Source organism: Parasteatoda tepidariorum, chromosome 2, assembly GCF_982258835.1.
Source record: "Parasteatoda tepidariorum strain Cologne lab strain chromosome 2, Ptep-v5.0, whole genome shotgun sequence".
In the NCBI taxonomy this organism is placed as follows: domain Eukaryota; kingdom Metazoa; phylum Arthropoda; class Arachnida; order Araneae; family Theridiidae; genus Parasteatoda; species Parasteatoda tepidariorum.
The window spans coordinates 77,916,703-77,937,339 of NC_141756.1; the positions used below are offsets into that span (position 1 = coordinate 77,916,703).

Here is a 20,637-nt window from a genome sequence, read left to right on the forward strand (position 1 = left end):
AATTACTCAGCAGTAGAAAATACTGAAGGCATATAACAAATTTGCTCCCATCTGTCAATATTTTATGTGATAGATGTTTAGTTACTTCAAAAATTACAATAAAAAGATAAAATAGAATGTCCATCCAATCTAAGGGCTCTGAAAATTATCAAAACCTCTGCAAATTATATTTTCACTCAGATTTAAAAATTGAGCTTAAAATATTACTGAAAAATCATTTTTAATTCCTAAACTTACTAAATTATTTGTTTAAGGGGCTTAATAAAATTTGTTTGCCAATCTGTAGACATATAAGCAGATGGGAAAAAAAGACTTTTGAAAATAAACTCCAAATAAAGTTCTTTAATTAACTAAGAAATCTAGGTCATCCTTTCATTCCTTGACCCACTGGCCAACCATCTTAAAAATCTATCCCCTAAATGTAGCTGTTGGTGGGGACAAAAAAATTATTAGACCCCTATATAGAAAAAACATATTTGATCACAAAGATATTTGGTCACAAAAATCACTGTTGACATTCTTTACTGGCAACACTGTAAAATGACTAAGTTAAATAAAAATTAAAACACTTAAGCACATATTGATAAAAAATATTTAAATTCAAATAAGTTATAGTGACCATGTCACTACAACTACTACTTTTCAAAATAAAAAGTGTAAAAAGAACTAAGATTACTTAAGATTATTAATTGGCGAAATTCAAAACTTAGCTCCACTTTACTGTAAGTACAATTTACAACAGAAAATTATGACAAATGAAATACAACTTACTTTTAACATTCGTTGCATTTCTAGCATTTCATGCATAAATGTTGAAATTCCACTAGTAGGATTATCAGAAGCTCCTATTCGAGTATAAATGGCATCCGTAAGAGAAACTTCTGCTGATGAACAAGGAACAAAGGACCCGATTTGAGCTAAAAGCACATTTATTGCCACCTGTAATGTAAAAGGAGATCAGAAAAATTTTAAAATATAATCGTGAATCTAAAATAAAGGTCGTGGGTTCGATCCTCGCCGTCCGAAGACTCCCCGTGTAGTAAATGGTGACTGATGCACGTTAAATTTGTCGAGTCTCAAAGTCCTCCATGTTCCCACAACAAAGCAATACCTCTGGGGGTACTGATCCAGGAGTTTCCTTGTCTTCTGGATTGGGTCAAAATTACAAGGCTACGGAGTTGAACGTTAGTAGTCGTAAACCCATGAAATTGGGTCTGCTGTTCAACGACGGTTATAAAATAAAAATAAAATCAAAAAATTGCATGAGATCTGAAGGTTTTAAAACATTGTTTCAAAGAAATATTATTTTAGTTCATAATTCATATAATTTGGAGTGAACAAAATAAAAAATAGAAGATCTTAATAACTTTTGATCTTATAATCAGATTTTCATTCATTAGTACTTAAATACTAAGATTAGATTTCAAGTACAGTACAGAACCCGTTATCCGGAAATCAGAAAACCGGAACAAAATTCGATAAATTTTCCCGACATTTAAAAAAAATTTTTTTTTTTCCTCATAAGATTTTAGGATTTTTCTTCCTTTTTTGAAAGATGTTTACCTTATCATCATTTTGGAAATAATCATAAGTATATTAGTTCATCGTTTTTTTCTCTTTAAGACTATTTCCAAAATGTTTTTTTTAGTTGGGTTTAACAATAAAAAGAAACGGCTTCTTGTAGCGATTCAGAAAACCGGAAAAATCAGTTATCCGGAATAGCGATGGTCCCTATCGTTCCGAATAATCGGTTCCCTACTGTACTAAGTTAATACAGTCAAATCCCATTATAGTGAACACCCGGATATAGTGAACAAAATGTTCGGTTCCGTGCTTTTGCTATACATGGATAATGTTATTTTTTGTGGATATAGTGAACCAAAAAACTGAAGAAATTGGATATAATGAACTTTTTTCTGTCTTCAACTAATTTTTTTTGTAATAATTTTGAAATTTCTACTTCAAAAAAAATACATATACCGATTTTCCAAACCATCTATATAGTGCATTTCATCTTGTTTGCTTCTTTTATCTCACTTTCCCATCCCTAAACAAACAAAGCAGATGTTTCCAACCCAGGTGAGATCAATATGCATTTTCTGTCACACGGAATGAGCAATTATTCATTATTGGTCAAAGGGTTGGACACTAATGTGTGTTGATAAGGCCCTCATTTCAACTTCTTTTTGCTCTCAGTTCAGTTTAAAAAATCATGCAAACAAGTGTCTCAAATTTAACTATGACGAACAGTAATCATAAAGCGTTCTCCATTGATGATAAAATGGGCATAATCAGAAAAATTAAAAATGGATGCAATCAAGCTGATATTTGCAGGGAATATAAACTATCCAAATCTGCTGTTTGTAACATATGGAAAAAATAGGCAATTAATAATTTCTGCTCATGAAAAAAAATTTAGATGGCAGAAAAAAGTTGAGAAAAGCAGACCACAAGGATGTTGAAGAAGCATTACTGAAGAGGTTCACCAATCGAAGTATCTGGAGAAATGTCGATGCATTTGCGAAGTGATTTCATGAGACTACTTTTGTGTGCTCGAATAGCAGGTTAGACAGGTTTAAAAAGCGGAACGACAGAAATTCAGGAGAAATTATCCGAGAGTCGGGAATTTTTTCGATATCTGATGTTGAGGATTGCTCATCAGCTACAGATTACTAATTTATTTGTATGCAAGACGAAGAGTAATGAAAAATAACACATTTTTTGCTACTACATAATATTTTTCAGTCATTTATTTGAATAATGTGCAATAAAAGGGAGGAGTTTGGGAACCATTAGGTAAATTACCTGCGTAACGGATATAGTGAACTCCCGGTTATAGTGAACAGAAATTTCGGTCCCTTGAAGGTTCACTATAGCGAGGTTTGACTGTAGTTCAAGAACCTAACCTTAAATATGCTAATTATCTTTTAACTGCTCTTCTGCTTACATTAAGAGACATATTTCTACCCCACACATTCTTAGGGTCAAAAATATAAATCAAGAGAAAAAGGAATTTTTATTTAGAGAAAGTATGTTTTTGAATCTGATTTTGTAAAATAAAAAATTGTCTGCAATTAAACTTCCTATGTCTACTGCTTTAAAACGTTAAGTTTGGATAGGAGCTCGTAAAAATCTTATAACATATAAATATATATAAACCTCATTTTATATATAAATCTTATAATAAGAACAAATTTTCTTAAAGTGTTCTATTTTTTATTAATAATTACAAATTTATTATTAATAAACCTTAATAGTTACGGTTAGTAATAGCAAATTAACTTTTTTATTTAGTACTAAGTACCTTTAAATCATTAAAATTTATAAATGATAAAAAAACAAGTTTCAGTCAAACACAAAACCTTTTTTTTAAGCAACTGATAATCCAAATAATAATTAAATAATTTTAAGATAATGTTAATTTAAAAATAACTAATAATAGATAACATTTGTCATTCAAACTATACACATCAATATCAAATTGCAAAAAAAAATTAAAATGTGGAAAAGAAAAAAAACTCTAATTCAATTAGTAATTAAATACTTACAGATCTAATATAAGTTGATTTTCCTCCCATATTTGGTCCAGAAACAAAATAAAAGTTCTTTCCTAATTTGAAAAAAAATATATATATTATCTTTTATAGTAAAATTCATATTTTATAATACTAAATATAAATCTAAAATTATTATTTTTATAAGTTTCTTAGGTATACACAAAATCATGTAACATCTTGAGAATTTTAGAATAATTACAATATGCAGTCACAAATGATAAGTTTCTTTAATCAATACAAAGAATAGACTTAAATACAATAACTTTACAATATTAGAAATTTTCTATTTTTTCCATCAACAATTAATTAAAACATACTTATAACTGCTTATAATTAATTCTGTTATCTTGAGACGTGATTATCAGCAATTAATGCACTGAACTGTCATTGTGAAGAGCTAGTGTCCAATCCCTGGTGGCCACTTGATGCACACCAAGCTTTAGAATGTTGGGTACCAGCTTGTCTAGGAAGTAGAGGGGGGCTGGTGTTTAATGTTGACCACATTGGCTGGTGTTTAATGTTAACCATCACGGCATTGTTCACAAAATTGTGGAGCCTTAACTTCCCTGACTCTTTAGCCTACAATGGGCTGTTGTGGAAAAGTTTTACTTTTTTATACATTTATTTTGTTTAACAATTTGAACAGTTTTAATTAGAGGATATTTGACACAAAATAGTTAATGAGTAATTTATTTTCTTATCTAAAACTTTCCTTATTTTTCTAAAAATAATACGATACAAATGTTTTTAGAGCTGACAACTTACACTAAGAAGATGCCTGTAGACAGTTGAATTTAAATTTTAAATAAAAAATTTGGTTAAGATAAGTTTTTATTACCACAAAAAAGTTAATTTTATTCATTTTTAAAAAAAAATTATTTTATTATTTTTGCCTTACTTTTACATTTTTTTTTAAAAAAGCGAAAAATGTTTTAAGAAACAATTAATTAGGAAATTACCTTGAGCAGACAATTCAACAGAGTTAGGAATAAAATTTTGTAATTTTTCTTCTAGAACAGGATGACGCATATCTTTTAAACACAAGTAAAAATAATCTGCAAATATACAATAAAACATTTGTTATAATCAGTAAAAATCATATAGTACAGGATCTTTTAAAAATGATAAAAAAAATTAAGATAATAAAAAGAAAAAAAAATCTTAAACAATATTAATATTAATTTTTTATTTTTTGATTGAATAGAAAATGGAGATCAAGTTCTATTTAACTCTAACTTTAGGATTAATGGAATGTTTAGCAACTATTTCTTAATTTACAAAAATTTATATTTAATTAACTTTTTCAAAGTTTTAATATTATAATGCATTGTAACCTAACTATAATATGCAAGTAAGGAAAAATATCACCATTCATCTTATTAAATACATAGTACCACTATCTTATTAAATACATAGTTGATTGATAGAAAATCTATTTCGAGTTTCGGGATATGCGTATATCTCTACCATTTGATGCCCTGGTCAGTAAGAAAACAATTAATATGAGCTTCTATATTTATTAACAAACGTAACAATGAAACAAATAATAATTAGACTGAAACAAAACAAAAAAAATATAAGAAATAGGAGCTTTCAAGAAATGCTCCTTCAGGCATGAGTGCATCGAGAACAACTGAAATAAAATATAATTTGATTGGCGACGAATTGACGCCGCCAAAAAGAATTAATTCGTAACACACAGCCCCCCCATGAACCATGGGGGTTCATCAAAATTGTAAAAAATACAATATACCTTTAAAAAAAGAAGTTCGATTAAAGAATTTTCAATTACAATATTTCAAATTGCAAATATTCAAAAAGTTTTGTAACTTCAACATTCAAATTTTAGAGCTAAATTCAAAAATACAACAAAACAAATCTTATTTTATGCTCTAATTAAAAACATAAACTGTTATAAAAAATTAAAAAAATTTTGGTAAAATAAATTTTTACACAATAATTCTGGAGAACAATATTAGACATTCAAGATAATTAAACACTTATAAAACACTTTTTTCATATACAAATACGAGAATAAGAATATATATAAGAATAATAAAGTAATCAAGTATCTAAATTTCACTGCATATTCAGTTCAGAAATAATAACCAGTAAAATTCAATGAAAGTTATCTAGAAAAATATTGTTTAACGAACAACATTTAATACAGTAAATCAAGAAATTATTAGTTAAAGCATTTGCATTAACTAAATATTATAAAATTAAAAATGCAATTCTAGATATTTATTTACATATTTTTTTTTTAAACATCAATAACATTATGATATGCCAATTAATTATTTCAAATAATAATATTAATAAATTTGAACTTCAGTTTGCAATTTCTAAATTGTACAATAATTGTACAGGGCGTTTAAGAACTGAAGATTCAGTTTTTACCTTGCAAGCCCTCACCTTGCCATCTCTCCCAGGAAATAATTAAATTATTCTACCTAATTTCCAAAAATTTCTAGGCAAATGATCTTCTTTAATCAAAACAATATCGTTAATCTTAAATGGAGGGATATTACCCTTAACTAAATTTGAATTAATCAATCTTAAATTTAGAAGATATTCATTCTTCCAACGAGACCAAAAATTTCTCATTAATTTTTCTCTATAATTGTAAGCTCTAATTAGGTTTTTCCTAGAAGAGAGGTTTATATCAAGGTGAAGTCTTACCGGGGGTAAAGATGTTATTCTTTTACCTAAAAGAAAGTGAGCCGGTGTTAAGGCATTTGGCTCTTCCGCATCACTTCCAACATAAGTTATTGGGCGAGAATTTATCATTGCCTCAATTTCGAAAAGAACAGTTATCAATTGTTCAATAGTTAGGGAGGATTTACCTAGGGTTTTCCGAAGAGCAACTTTTACAGATCTAACCATGCGTTCGTAAAAACCGCCCCACCAGGCAGCTCTCTCAACGATGTATTTCCATTTAATACAATTATAGGCACAAAATTCTTTCATCTTTGTATCATTCAAAATTGACCACATCAACTTTATTTCCAATTCAGCACGTTTGAAGGTACGCGCATTATCAGAAAACACTATCGATGGTAAACCACGTCGAGCAATGAAACGGCGAAAGGCTAGGAGAAAAGTATCTGTTGATAAATTTCCCACTAGCTCAAGATGAACACTTCTTGTCACCGCACATGTAATCAACAGGATGTATTGTTTACTTTCATTGTTTTTAACAAAGAGAGGACCAGCAAAGTCCACTCCAATGACGGAAAACGGAGAAGATTGCTCCACTCGTTCAGCTGGTAGCGGTGCTACAACTTGGTCTCCGGGAGAAGAATTGAATCTTCTACAAATTACACATTTCCTGAGTAGTGATTTTACTGTTTGTCTAGCTTTTAAAATCCAGTATTTTTCTCTCGCTTGCACTAACGTGTGAGAGACACTAGAATGGAAGACTCTTTCATGGGAATCCCAAATTAACAGCTCTGTTAATTTGGATTTAGCTGGAAGTATCACAGGATGTTTTTCATTCATTGATAAATCAGACTTGCCTAAGCGTCCAGTGACACGTAAGACACCTTCTTGATCAAGAAATGGATTTAAGCAAAGCAGTTTTGAGTCTTTGGAAAGAGGTTTCTTTGCAATCAAGTTATTTTTATCTTCGTGGAACGCTTCATTTTGAACAAATTTTATCCAAAATAGTTCCGCTCTGTTAAGTTCATCGGAAGTAAGGGGACCCTTCGGTTGAAGTTTTGTTTTTAGCAGGTGGACGAAACGGAGTACCCAAGCAGTTACTCTTAATAGTTTTCTCAAACTGCTATATCTATCAGGATCTATTAACTTGGCAGAAACAATTGTTGAGGAAACCAAAACTTTCGTTCTGGATTCGGATTCCAACTCTACAATGTCAGCTTCAATTTCAGACTCTTGATTACATGACCATGTGTCTTCTGAGTTACTTAACCATGCGGGGCCATGAAACCATTTTCTTGAAGAAATCAGGTCCTTGCAAGAAATCCCCCTGGTTAAGAGATCTGCTGGGTTATCCTTGCCTGTGCAATGTCTCCAAACATTAGGATCTGTGATTGCTTGGATTTCTGTGACCCTATTAGACACAAATTGCTTCCATTTGGACGCTGAGCCTTTAATCCAGTGCAGCACAATCGTCGAGTCACACCACAAAGATATTTTATCAAAATTTTTAAATAGTTCCTTGAGATGTTTCACCATTCTTGCGGCTATGATAGCTCCCATTAACTCCAATCTGGGTAGAGTTAATTTCTTAAGGGGTGCTACTCTGGACTTAGAAATTACAAAACTAGTACTAAAAGTACTTCTAGATGTTTTGTACCTGAAGTATGCTACAGCTCCAAAAGACTTCAGTGAAGCATCGGAAAACACGTGCAGTTGCACGTCTTTGTCTACTAAATTTAAATCGGGAAAATAATATCGAGGAATATTCAAGTTCTGAAGTTCATTAATCTCATCGCACCATATTATCCATTTGTCCTTTAATTCCCCACTAAACTCATCGTCCCAATCGATTCCAAGTTGCCATAATTCTTGTAAAATGCTTTTAACACGAATCAAAATGGGGGAAATAAATCCAGATGGATCAAATATTTTAGCAGCAATATGAAGAACATTCCGTTTAGTGCATTTATTTGCATTTAAATTTGACAATAAAGACCTTAAATCAAGTTCGAGAATATCACTTTCATTATTCCATTTAAGTCCTAAAACTTTTAAATGAGAATCAGGATCTTCATTAATTCCTATTTCGGAGTTGGAGTTTTTCCATAAATTTTTAAGTTCTTTCGAGTTTGTGTCAAATTTTCTCATTGTCATATTTGCATCCTTTAAAATAGAAACAGCATCTGTTGATAACTGAAAGGCTTCTTCTACAGAAGAACTTCCATAAAACAGGTCATCAACATAGAGGAAATTATTCAGCATTTCATATGCAAGAGGATGCGCATTTTTATAAGCTTTAATATGAGTTTTGATAGTTGCTGCCAAAACAAAAGGTGAACAGGTGACTCTAAAACAGTGTCTATTAAAATGAAACATTGTAGGGAGTTGAGTTTTATCGCAATCCTTATAATAGATAAAACATAAATAATTTCTATCAAATTCCGAAACTTGTATTTGTAAAAAAGCTCGAGCAATATCTCCGCAAAATCCGATTTTATGTTCCCTAAATTTTAAAATTATATCTACAAGATTAGCATATAAATTATCGCGGGATATAAGACATTCGTTAAGACTTAAATTATTTCCGCGTTTACTACTGGCATCATAAACTATTCTTGTTTTTGTACTGGATGCATTTTCTTTAAAAACATCCCTATGCGGCATTGTATAGCCCACAAAACAATTAGATTTACAAGTTTCGATAATCCCTTCTTTTAATTGTTCTTTCATAACTTCATTATATCTTTCAAATAAAGATTCGTCAGCGTTAAATCTCCTTTCTAGTAAACAAAATCTTTTTTCAGCGATCTCAAAATTATCGCATAAATTTTCACGAGCTGTCTCAGATTTCCATAAAAGCGGCGCCTCATATCTTCCATTTTCAAACCGCAACTTGTTTTCAAAATTAATTAGATGATCCGAGTTCATTTTATTTCCTAACTCTTTAGTAGTGAGAAATGATTCAATATTCCATAAACATGACAAATCATTTACAGTTGTATCTGCTAAAGTGCAACAAATGTTAAAACAAGAAGCCGCACCCTTAAAAGGACCATCTGGCACCTGACCTACTAAAGAATCTCCAAACAACGTCGGCTGAAGGAATAATTTATTGCCTATTTTCAATAACTCACCCTTTATAGTAGAATATAAGAAATCAGCACCTAACAATATTTGAATGGGTTTCTTATCATCCCATGAATCAGCGATTTTAAATCCTTGAGAAAGTAAAGTTTCTATTAATTGGGGATCAAATTCTGAATTTCCTCGGTAATTAATGCTTCAATATTTATACTTGAGTAGGGGGGAAACCTACTGCGTAATGTGATATTAACACATTCGAAGGATTTCGATTTGAAAATGTGTAAACAAAAAGTTTTTCTTTTCTTAAACTTTTCGCGTTTAATGCTTTAGCCAAATCTTTTCGAATAAAAGATTTTTGAGAAGCAGAATCAAAAAGTATTCGAGCTATTAGTTTTTTAGATCCATTTTCGACATGAACTTTAGCAGTTTGCAATAAAGTAGTATTATTTAATGATTGATTAGGTTTGAAAACAGAAGACATAACCGCTTGATTCTCTTGAATTTGAATAGTTTCGGTGTTATCTGGGGGAGAAGTTTGTAATAAATTGTTACTTTTTAACTTTGGGCAAAACAATAAATTATGTTGAAAACTTTGACATATTTCACAAGGTTTGATTTTAACTTTACACTGATTTAGCAAATGGTTTTTATAAAAACATTTGTAACAGCGTCCTTCCTTTTTTAATTTAAAACGTTTCTGCTCATCAGTAAACGTTTTGCATTTTAACCCTGTATGCGAGTATGAATTACAAAAAATGCAAGAATTTTTAACAATTGTATTTAAAGCGGCTGATGTAGGAATATTTCTATTTTTAGGATATCTAGTTTCGTTTTTTGATCTAGCTGGTTCGTGAGTTTTCATAGAAATCACAGAAACTGCATTAGCTGCTTCTCGAGATTCAATTTCAAATTTTATGAATTTCATTAATTCACTAATATCGCCCGATTTATTATGATCTCTTTTACGATGATATTCTACTATTAAGTTATGGGGCAATTGTTTTAATAAAATCGGAATTAATAAATGACCAAAATTATCTGATGCTACACCCATAGATTGTAAATTTCTTATACTGATTTCACTTTCATCATACAAATGCCTAAGTCCCTGAATATTTGAAGAAGATTTAACTGGTTCGATTTCCAAGAGTTTGTTTACAAAACAATTAATTAAATGTTCCGATTTTCCATATCTATCTTTTAGCAAGGTCAAACACGATTTATAATTTTCCTCTGTTAAAGCGAAACCTGCTACTGTTTTATAAGCATCCCCAGAAAGAAAAGATTTTAAATAAATAAATTTATTAACATTACTTAATGATTCATTAGAATCTATAGCACTACTGAAACTATTAAAAAATTCTAAAAATGTAGTTGAATCACCATTAAAAGTTGGAATGTTAAGTTTAGGCAAATTAATAGAAATCGGAATATTTTTACTATCATTAACATTCGAAACATTAACATTTGGAACATTAACATTATTAGTGCCAACTGATTCTTTTATTTTAAACTTTGTTAACAACAGTTTAATTTTCATTTTGGAGTCACCTATGTTTTCATCATATTCCATAGAATTTTTAATATCTGTTTCAAAAACATCATTATCCGTGATTAGTTCCTCAATTGATTCATTAAGGTTTTTAAGCTCAGTTCGTTTTTCTTCGAGATCTAGTAAATATTCTGATAATTGTTTCTGATGAATTTCATCTTCAAAATTGAGATTCTGTTCAAATGTGTCAATTTTCGTAATTAACTTAGTACAATTAGTTCTAGCAATCTTTCGTTTTGCTCTAAGTTTATCAATGGTTTCCATTTCGAGATTGTAAATAAATAAAAGTACAGTACCTGTAAGTTCAAGTTTTCTAAAATTTCAAGAAAATAATTAATCCAGAATGAAGCACAAATTAAAATCCAAAATTCCGGGTTTCTAGGTCCAAAAAATGATAGAAAATCTATTTCGAGTTTCGGGATATGCGTATATCTCTACCATTTGATGCCCTGGTCAGTAAGAAAACAATTAATATGAGCTTCTATATTTATTAACAAACGTAACAATGAAACAAATAATAATTAGACTGAAACAAAACAAAAAAAATATAAGAAATAGGAGCTTTCAAGAAATGCTCCTTCAGGCATGAGTGCATCGAGAACAACTGAAATAAAATATAATTTGATTGGCGACGAATTGACGCCGCCAAAAAGAATTAATTCGTAACATTGATTACTATATAAGTAACAAATATCTTTTGAAATAAAAAGTTTTTTTCATTACTTAAGGAATTTTATTATAACAAGCAATTAGCAATGAACACTTTTTATAAAGGATAATCAAGTACAATAGAGCAATTTAATACATTTACAAGTCTTGAGCCCCTGAGTCTTGTTTCATTGATATCTACATGGATTCTTTAACAAAAAATTTTAGTTCTGCTCCATCCAAGCAATGCAAATTGATATGTATACTGTCCTGATTGACAGTCCTTTAGCCACTACAATGGCATGGATATCTTCAGCTTTTTTTTCCTTACATATTTTTTTCCTTCCATTTATATATTGGAAATCAAATAATTCCTTTTTTTAACTTGTTTCTTTTCCATATCTACATGTTGTCATCCAGACAACTTAAAATCCTTGATACATATTCCATTTCAATTCAAAGAACTTAAAAAAAAAACCCAGTGATGTCATAAATATCATAAGCAATGTTATATCATTCAAAAAAATTCATAATTTTAATCCATTTTATGGTAAATAAAAATGTTTAAAATTAGGATATTTGTATTTAAAATTAAATTGAGATTGCGGCAATCCGATGACCACAATATGAAAACATAGGCTAACATAATACGAAAGAATAACCATCATAAACTAGGATAAATCAGCCGGGTGCCGAGCGCTTAAACCCCAATGGGCAAACGAGGTTTGAATCCCAGCAATGGTTTGTCAATTTCTATACAGCTACTAGCTTGTACTAAGCACAATGCTGACAAAAAATTATCCTTAGAATATCTTTCTCAACAGAAAAACTATGGGAGATGTTCCTCTCCAAGTAATTCAATAATTTAGGTCAGTTATAACAAAAAGTCCACAACAAAGGAAAGCTTGATCCAAGAGTTTCCTAATATTCTGAGTTGTTATAGCCACAAATTTGACGTAAGTCAACTATTTTGTGTCAAGAATACAATAGTATAACTAGAATTGCACTTTTTAAAGGAATATTGTGTCGAAATACAATGATTGGTATGATCACACAACTTATTCCTAAATATTATGAATTCCACTACAACTGCAAAATATTTCACAAAAAAAACAAAAAAAAAGTTTTGAGACTAAGAAAAAAAAACAGCAAACCTTTTTCAGTTATAATTGGGCGCACATAAGTGTTGCAGGCATTCGCCGCTTTATGTGCAAGAGCAACTGTTACATCAAGCCAGGATAAGGTACCACTCAATTCCTTAAGGTGAGGCGTGTAAGGAACTGAAACAGGTGAATATATAAAAAATAATATTATAAATTTATATTTAAATAAACAAGGAATTAAAAAAACATATTATTAAAAAAATTTGGAACAGTTATACAGGAAATACATCGATTTACTTATAAGTCACAAATATAGTGAGAGTAACTTACATAACAATGTTTATTTATCTGTTCACCTATTTCAACATATATTTTTTAAAGGTTTGCCACAATTTACTGCTTTGATTCGTGTGAAAATGCATATTTCCCTACCAAAAATTCTTAATTGAGCACAAAGTTAAAGCTGATAACTTATAAGTTGTGAGAAGCTTCATTAAAATGTTATATTTTGATAAGAGGTAGATTATTTATTTTTCGGAACATAGCAAGACGAATAATAAAGATAGATGGGGCATACAGCCGTTTCAAAACTATGAAAAAGACTCCCTTTCAGTGTTAAGGTAAAGAATGAACAGTGATTGCTATTCAAATGTATTAATTTTCTCTAATAAGAAGTGGTAAAATAAAATAAACTAAGTAAAAGAAATATTTTGAAAGAATTTAGAACAATTATATATTGATACAATTGGTAAGTAATTATTGTCTTACTTTTTTTTTTAAAGAGTGTACACAGAAAAATAGATAAAAATTGGAGAAAAAAAACTGTTCTCTATATTGTAGTAAAAAATTACTTCAATTTCTTACATAGTTTTATTAATTGCTGAATAGTTAAATAATATAATTTAATAGCTTAAGTAATAGTTAAACATTATGTAATTAATTTTCAAATAACATGGCGTAAATTTTATTTAGAATACGTTTTTTTTTTCAGTAACCTACTAATAGATGAAAATGTAAAAATCAAATAATTTAAAAATACTGCTGAATGGTACTTATCAAAGAGCAATAATTACCAGCAATTGCTATCATTTCAATAACAATTTTCTTCTGAATTTCCTCATAATCTCTCTTCAATGTTGCATAATTATCACTCATTCTTAGTAAAGCAGGACTCTGAAATTTTACTCCACTGTTTCCTGTGGTAAGTATAGTGTATTGCTTTTTATTCCTCAAATTGCTTTCTTCCTGCAGAAAATTATACATTTTACAAATAAGTTTGCATTTTTCAAACATTGTGCTATTTTAAAAATTATACAAGATTAATTAAAATTATCAAATCTAGTCTCAAAATAACACCAAAAAGAAGTAGAATACATGAGCCTGAATCAAATATTTATATTTTTATGTACCAATATACAATCTTAAGGGATACCTTAAATATTCTGTCTAATAAGTATAAGCAATATTTTTATAAAATAAAATTTACGTCAAGACGTCTTTCATGAATCTATTCAGGAGTCAGGTTTCATTGCAACTGAGAATTCTTATTCCCATTGCAGGACTTAAAAATTACCCTTGGAGCAGTCAAAATGATCTATCCCCTCCCAATTGCCTGATAAAGGTTACGTCCACTTTTTGAGGTGAAAAAAAATGTATCTTTAAAGCCTTTAGTCTTCAAAGATTTAAAGTCTTTCAAAAATCAATTTAGGAGTCAGGCTTTATTGCAATTGATAATTCTTATTCACACTGCAAGACTCAAAAATTAATAGTGGTCAAGAACCTCTAATTAGGACTACCATCAAATAATTATTGATCCCTCAGACCAGAAACCAATTACCTATGATTATAAAGGAATAATGATATACCGTTTTAGGTTTTAGATTTTTTGGCTTTGTGGTTTAGTCACTACATAGATGTGAATTACTCATGCTCTATAATTTTTAATTTTTTTATTAATATTTAATATAAAATCTCCTTATGGTACATATATAAATTCAAATTTTATAAAAAAAAATTCCATTTAAATAGTTTATTTTTTCATCTTTACAAAATGATAATAATTTATTTGTATGAAGTTTCAATTGCAACTTTTCTTAGTTTACAAAATTTTTTATATAGTATTTGTTATATTTATACATTTAAAGTTTAAAAGAGGCAAATGAATAGACTATTGAAAATGTGTATGGACTAACATAATATTTTAGTTTGGTGTCCTTTGTAACCAGTGGCTTAATTTCTTTAATATCTATCGCTGCAAAATATAATTAAAATGCTCTAAATCAGAACAATTAATTTTTTTAAATTCTTACTTTCAAGGTGATTCTATAAGCATAACCATTCCTTTCATACAGTTCTAATTTTACAGTTGAAAGACCTAGATCAGTTTTTGTCTACAAAACAATAAAAATAATTAGTAACCAATCTTAAGCTAAAACATTCATATATATTTATAGAAACATATATTTACTAAGAATGAAATCATAATCATTAAGTGAAAATGAAAATACCTTTTCTAAATCAGCTTTCATAGACTTTTGTAAATTCTCCATTTCTTCCCTCATTTCTAAAAATAAATAAAAGTTTTTTGTAGTGCAACAACTACATTTAATGTATTAAAAAACGAAAATATAAGAAATCAATAAAAGCTGTCTGCTTGAACAAAATCAGCAACAAATGATTGAAAAAATTAACAAATAAAACATACGGAATGAAAAAGACATATTGAAAATTTACAGTCGATAAGAAACTACCTGCTATCATGAAATTTACTTTGTTAAATTAGCTTTATAAAGTGCAGTTTATTCTTGTTTTGCTTCAATCTTTGCCAACATACTTAAATCTATTTACAGAAAACATATTTCTAAAACAATTTACTTGTTATTGAAGTACAAAAAAAAAAAATCTTGAAAATAAAATTAATTTAAATAAATATATTATCTGAAAGGATTCATCAGACAACAAAAGAGAGATAACAATGAAATACGTGCATACTTTTTTTTTTGCAGTTATTTATGAGAGACTAAAAATAACTAACCAACAGGTAGCTCAGACTAGAAAATATTTGTGGTCAGTTGACTTTAGGTATATAATGATATGAAATTATACTGTTTTCTTAACATTGAAAACATTTTTTATAACACAATATTTACTGAGAAATGCTAAATAATCTTTTTCCATAAAAACATTTTTAAATTTTTAAAAATACAAATGCATTAATGAAACAAAAACAATTATTGCAGAAATCTATTAAACAATGTATTTTTTTTAATTTATTTTTTATGTCCAATGGCACATTAAAAAACAATTGAGTAACAAAAAGATAACAATAAATCTATAATTGAAAACAAGTAGTCCAGGAGCATTCCCAGATTGAAGTCCGAGAAAAAAAAAGGGCATCTAAACAGGTGAGACAAGTCCATCTGCTCATGGAGATCACACAAGGTACAAAAGGATCAGGTACCACGTTGATGAGACATAGATATTTATTCAGGCACTCCTGTCTAGATATCAGACGAAACATGGCAGCAGATTTCATCCTAAGTCACTGAGGGACATTGAGAATCTGGTTAAGCCATGGTTTACGGGAATTGTGGTTTTGAGTTCTTCACAGACAGACACTGGAGGGCAGAGGTTCCCTATTTTGCTAGGAAATTAACCGTCTCATTCCCTTGGATCGCACAGTGGGCCGGAATCCATTGGTAATGAGTCAAAGTAAAATATCAAACAATGTAAGTTGGATCAAAATTGAGTATCAGAAAATTTCCTTCAGAATCTGTACCAATGTTTCCCTCAAAAAATTATGTTCCAGGCAACTCCAACTCGTTTTCCTGATTTGGAGTTATTCCATTTTTCTATAATCACTTTTTTTTTAAAAAAAGAAGAAAGGAAATGTATAAACTCTCATATATATATAATGACAGAAAGAATACGAAAAAAAAAGAACACTTTTGGGGTAACAAATTTAGGGTGATAAATTGTTATTAATACAAAATTTATAGCCTAATTTTAATTTATTTCTTAAAGAAAACGTGAATGCTAACTTTTCCTAAACTTAACATCAATAATTTATTAATACATATTATTCATTTAAAAAATAATATTTAATTTTTATGCAAAATAAGATATAAACTCTTAGAAAAATTTTAATTCACTAACCTTTAAGATTTTCATCAAAATCTGGCTTAATAACATATTCTCTATTTTCAACAGCATCAAAATCGATCATATCGTCAATCATTTCTCGCAGTTTGTCTAATTCTTCGATTTTTTCCTATTAAAAAAATTATTAAAAAAAAAATTTACAAAAGAATTTTATTTTCTATTTTAATATATTGTGGTAAACAGAAAGGAATATGCAAAAAAAGAAAAAAAAATTATTTTTTGGAAAGTTATGTTTTTTTTTATCATCTATTAAAAAATTACACTGCTTCAACATTTTATAAAAATATAAAAGTGATGTAAATTTTAAAAAGTTATGTAAATTTTAAAAAGTTAAGTAAATTTTAAGTTAAAACAGTAATATAATGTATTTGAATGAAAAAGCTGAATAATTAACTCTTAACAACGAAACTTAAAGCAGTGTTACTTTGTAAGTAATTATTCAACTCATAGACTACGACTTGAAAACGTTCTTATTTTTATATTTCTTTTATTTATGTCAAAATTAATAATAAGTGTACTTCATAAATACGCTCTTAAATCTTTATTAAAATAAAGATAAGTATAAAATTTAATGATTAAAATCTTTTAAAACCTTAAAGTGCTACTGCTTCATAAAATTCACAATAGATTTGATTGATAGATTGAATTTGATAAACTTTCATAAATGAAAATGTAGCAGCATTTTCATTTATGAAGCATTTTTCTTCAGAGTAATAAAAAGCACCTTGCAACGAGCTTAACTTTAACCAAAATTGCTCAAGCCACCCCATGAACTCATCAGTTCGCAGAATGACACCATAATAATGAGACACTTAGTTTTTCTCTCCCATCTTTAATTTCTATTTCTTTTGTTCATAAGAATGGGACAATTAGTTTGTCTCCCCATCTATAATTTCATTTCTTTTAAATATCCCACTTGTGTTATTTTATTTAGTTAAATTTTAATTACATACTGTTGTTCACTAAATAAAGTTGTCACTTTAATGCAGTAGAACTGTTTCTGTTTATTTCTTTTTTTTGTGCCGAGAAGAAAAAAACTTTACTTCACAAAGCAGGCAAAACTTCAAAAAAAAAAAAAAAAAATTTATAAACATAAGAAAACACCACAAAAGCATTTTCCAATATAAGTTCTAAAAGTTTCACATAGATATTATTTTTTAAAAACACAAAAGAACCTAATCAAAATAAGTACAACTCCTAGTTTAAAGAATATTATAAGAAGTAAAGCATAAATATCAGTATTTGATAACCACCAATGCAAAAGTTACTAATATGAGCTGGAATTGATTATACTGTGTCAAAAATGGATGATATTACATAGTCACACATCATTACAATTAAACGTTATTTTAAACTAAATCTAATGGGGAGGGGGTGAGATCTTTAAGGAGCAAGAAAGCTCCTGTTTACGAGGAAGATAAACTTCCCTCCAATGAAATTACACAATATTCAATTATTTTTTCATAAAAAAAAAATTTAATCTACCTTAAAATATTAAAATTTGAAGCAATATGAGCTTCAAGAGTGGATATAACATTAAAACCCTTTTTTAAGTACATTTATTAATGGGCAAATTATTTAAACTCACTTTCAATGGGACATTTATGAGATGTTCCAAGACTGCTTTTTTGTCACCATCATATTGAGAAAGGTATTTTGACAGATTTGGAATTTTTGTTAGTACCGTATGAATCTTGTAAAAATCCTGAAATGAAAGTAAAACATCATTTTTATTCATTTCAAGTCAACTAAGTGATAGAAAGCAGTTTACATAAGTTCATAATGCAGCAAATATCATACATAATAAAGCCAGTTACACAAATTAGATTCAACAGATTCTTTTTTTAAAAAAAAATGGGTTATTTTAATAAACTGACCTGTAAGTTGATTACTCTTCGGTGAATTTTTCTTGCAAGGAGCTCAATATCTACAAACTTCTCAAGAAAGTGTTGGACTTCGATCATAAATGTTCTGTCTTGAACAAATATATCAACTAAATCCAAACGTTCCTCTAAAAATAAACCAAATTATAATTATTTTCATTAATTCACTTCCTAACTAATTTTGAAAAGATACTTTTATGTAACAAAACAAGGCTTAATTTCTTCTCTACATTTTAAATGATAGTAAATCATTGTAAAAATTAATCATTCCAAAAAGAACATTAAAGAAATCAAAATTTCTCACTATTTAAAATCACATGATTTCTGAACTAAACAGTACACCAATTTATTATGCGTATACAGTGTTAATTGATAACATGGAAGTGAAAATGGCAATTTTCGAAGATTTCATTAGAAATATATTTTTTAGCTGTCACAATAAGTTTTTTTTGTCACTACACAACTTGATAATTCAAAGTGAATAAAACAAATAATTAAACTAAATTTAACTATAAGACTTGACAGTGATTCGGACTTAATAAAGCAACTTTTAAGGAAATTAAATATTCACAAAACATTAGATTATTATTGATGCTGATGCTTTTTAATTAGATAATGCTCCAATGCTGGTGAAATCTAATAAAACACAAGTATAGCAATTATTGTTTAACTTATTTTAATAAACTTATGTTCGAAAGCAATTTCTGAAAAGTGTTTTTATGTGGGTGAAAGTGAAAAATAATATTTTACAGTTGTGCAACAAGTATACCTATTTTAATCTTGTCTACTAAAGGCTGCTTTATCCATTGCATTAATAATCTTTCACCGGCACTTGTTCGACAAGAGTTTAAAAACCCGTATAGATAATCTTTTTCATCCACATCTACAACAAATATTTGAAGAAAATTAGTCAAGCAATTCCTGGAATAAATATGTTAAAGAGGGATGCATAAAAGTATAATGTATATCTCGGTGTATAAGAAAACCACTAAGAAAACCAAATATAAATATTGCACAGACATTAAAAATATATAAAAATTAATAAGTCTACTAAGTTCAAAATATTGAAATACTCTTAATTAATTTTTTTTACATGTAAAAACCTTTAATGGTTAAAAAATTATGATGAGTGAAAATACAAAATTAATTGTATATAACATATTAAATATAGTTTATGAAAGAGGTAAATTAATATAGAGTCATTCATATCTGATTCATTGTTTAAAATGCATTGATATTTCATAGTATGCAAAGATATGGACCACTTTATTACTGGTATATATGTTGAATCTCGGATTTTCCTGACATTTTAGGGGTTTGAAAAAATGACTTATACACCAGGATATATGGTAATTTAATTATAACAATAATAGAATTAAATAAATTAATTTTATTTGACAAGTACATTACTTTAAAAATAAAATTAGTTGAGAATCAATATAAACTGAGCTATTTTAATCTGTATTAACAAAACTTTACAATGATAAAGAGTTTGATATTCAGAATACGGCATGATACAAATGTAAATCAGAAAATTAAGTTAAAAAGTCAAATAAACTAAAAGATAAAAAAATAATGATTAAAATTAATATATTTCAAACATAATATTATAGAAACATATTTATAAAACATAAATGTCTAATTATAAATATGTCTAACTGTTAAACTCTCAACCAACAGTGAACATAAAAACAATGATTTATATTTCTATTTACAGTTCTTTTCAATTAATTAAACAAACAAAATAAAAATAAATTTTATAATATTTTTATAGGAATAAAAATTTAATAGACAATAAATAATTAAAGCAAACTTTAAACTATTATTACTAGAATCAGAATGTTAATAAAATTACCAGAATCTTTTTCAGCAAACAAACCAAGACCAACTGAACAAGCTTTATCAATTCTAGCATAAAGCTGTGTGTTGAATTCAATTAGTTGAAACTGCTCAAAATTATTTTCATCTGATAATAACTAAAACAAATT

At 28.4% G+C, this 20,637-nt stretch overlaps 1 protein-coding gene across 3 annotated transcripts in view; it reads right to left on the minus strand.

Annotated features, from left to right (window-relative positions):
* LOC107442808 (DNA mismatch repair protein Msh2) overlaps positions 1–20,637 on the minus strand; it is a 45,282-nt gene that overhangs the window by 7,025 nt on the left and 17,620 nt on the right. For all 3 annotated transcript variants that reach the window (XM_087157554.1, XM_087157555.1, XM_087157556.1), the window contains exons 11-22: positions 20,505–20,625; positions 19,419–19,532; positions 18,644–18,777; positions 18,355–18,471; positions 16,761–16,875; positions 15,113–15,168; positions 14,915–14,995; positions 13,679–13,850; positions 12,657–12,782; positions 4,517–4,612; positions 3,549–3,610; positions 772–939 (exon numbers count right to left, since the gene is read on the minus strand). In XM_087157554.1, the coding sequence (XP_087013680.1) occupies positions 772–939; positions 3,549–3,610; positions 4,517–4,612; positions 12,657–12,782; positions 13,679–13,850; positions 14,915–14,995; positions 15,113–15,168; positions 16,761–16,875; positions 18,355–18,471; positions 18,644–18,777; positions 19,419–19,532; positions 20,505–20,625 (1,362 nt within the window). The remainder of the gene's footprint in view (positions 1–771; positions 940–3,548; positions 3,611–4,516; positions 4,613–12,656; positions 12,783–13,678; positions 13,851–14,914; positions 14,996–15,112; positions 15,169–16,760; positions 16,876–18,354; positions 18,472–18,643; positions 18,778–19,418; positions 19,533–20,504; positions 20,626–20,637) is intronic.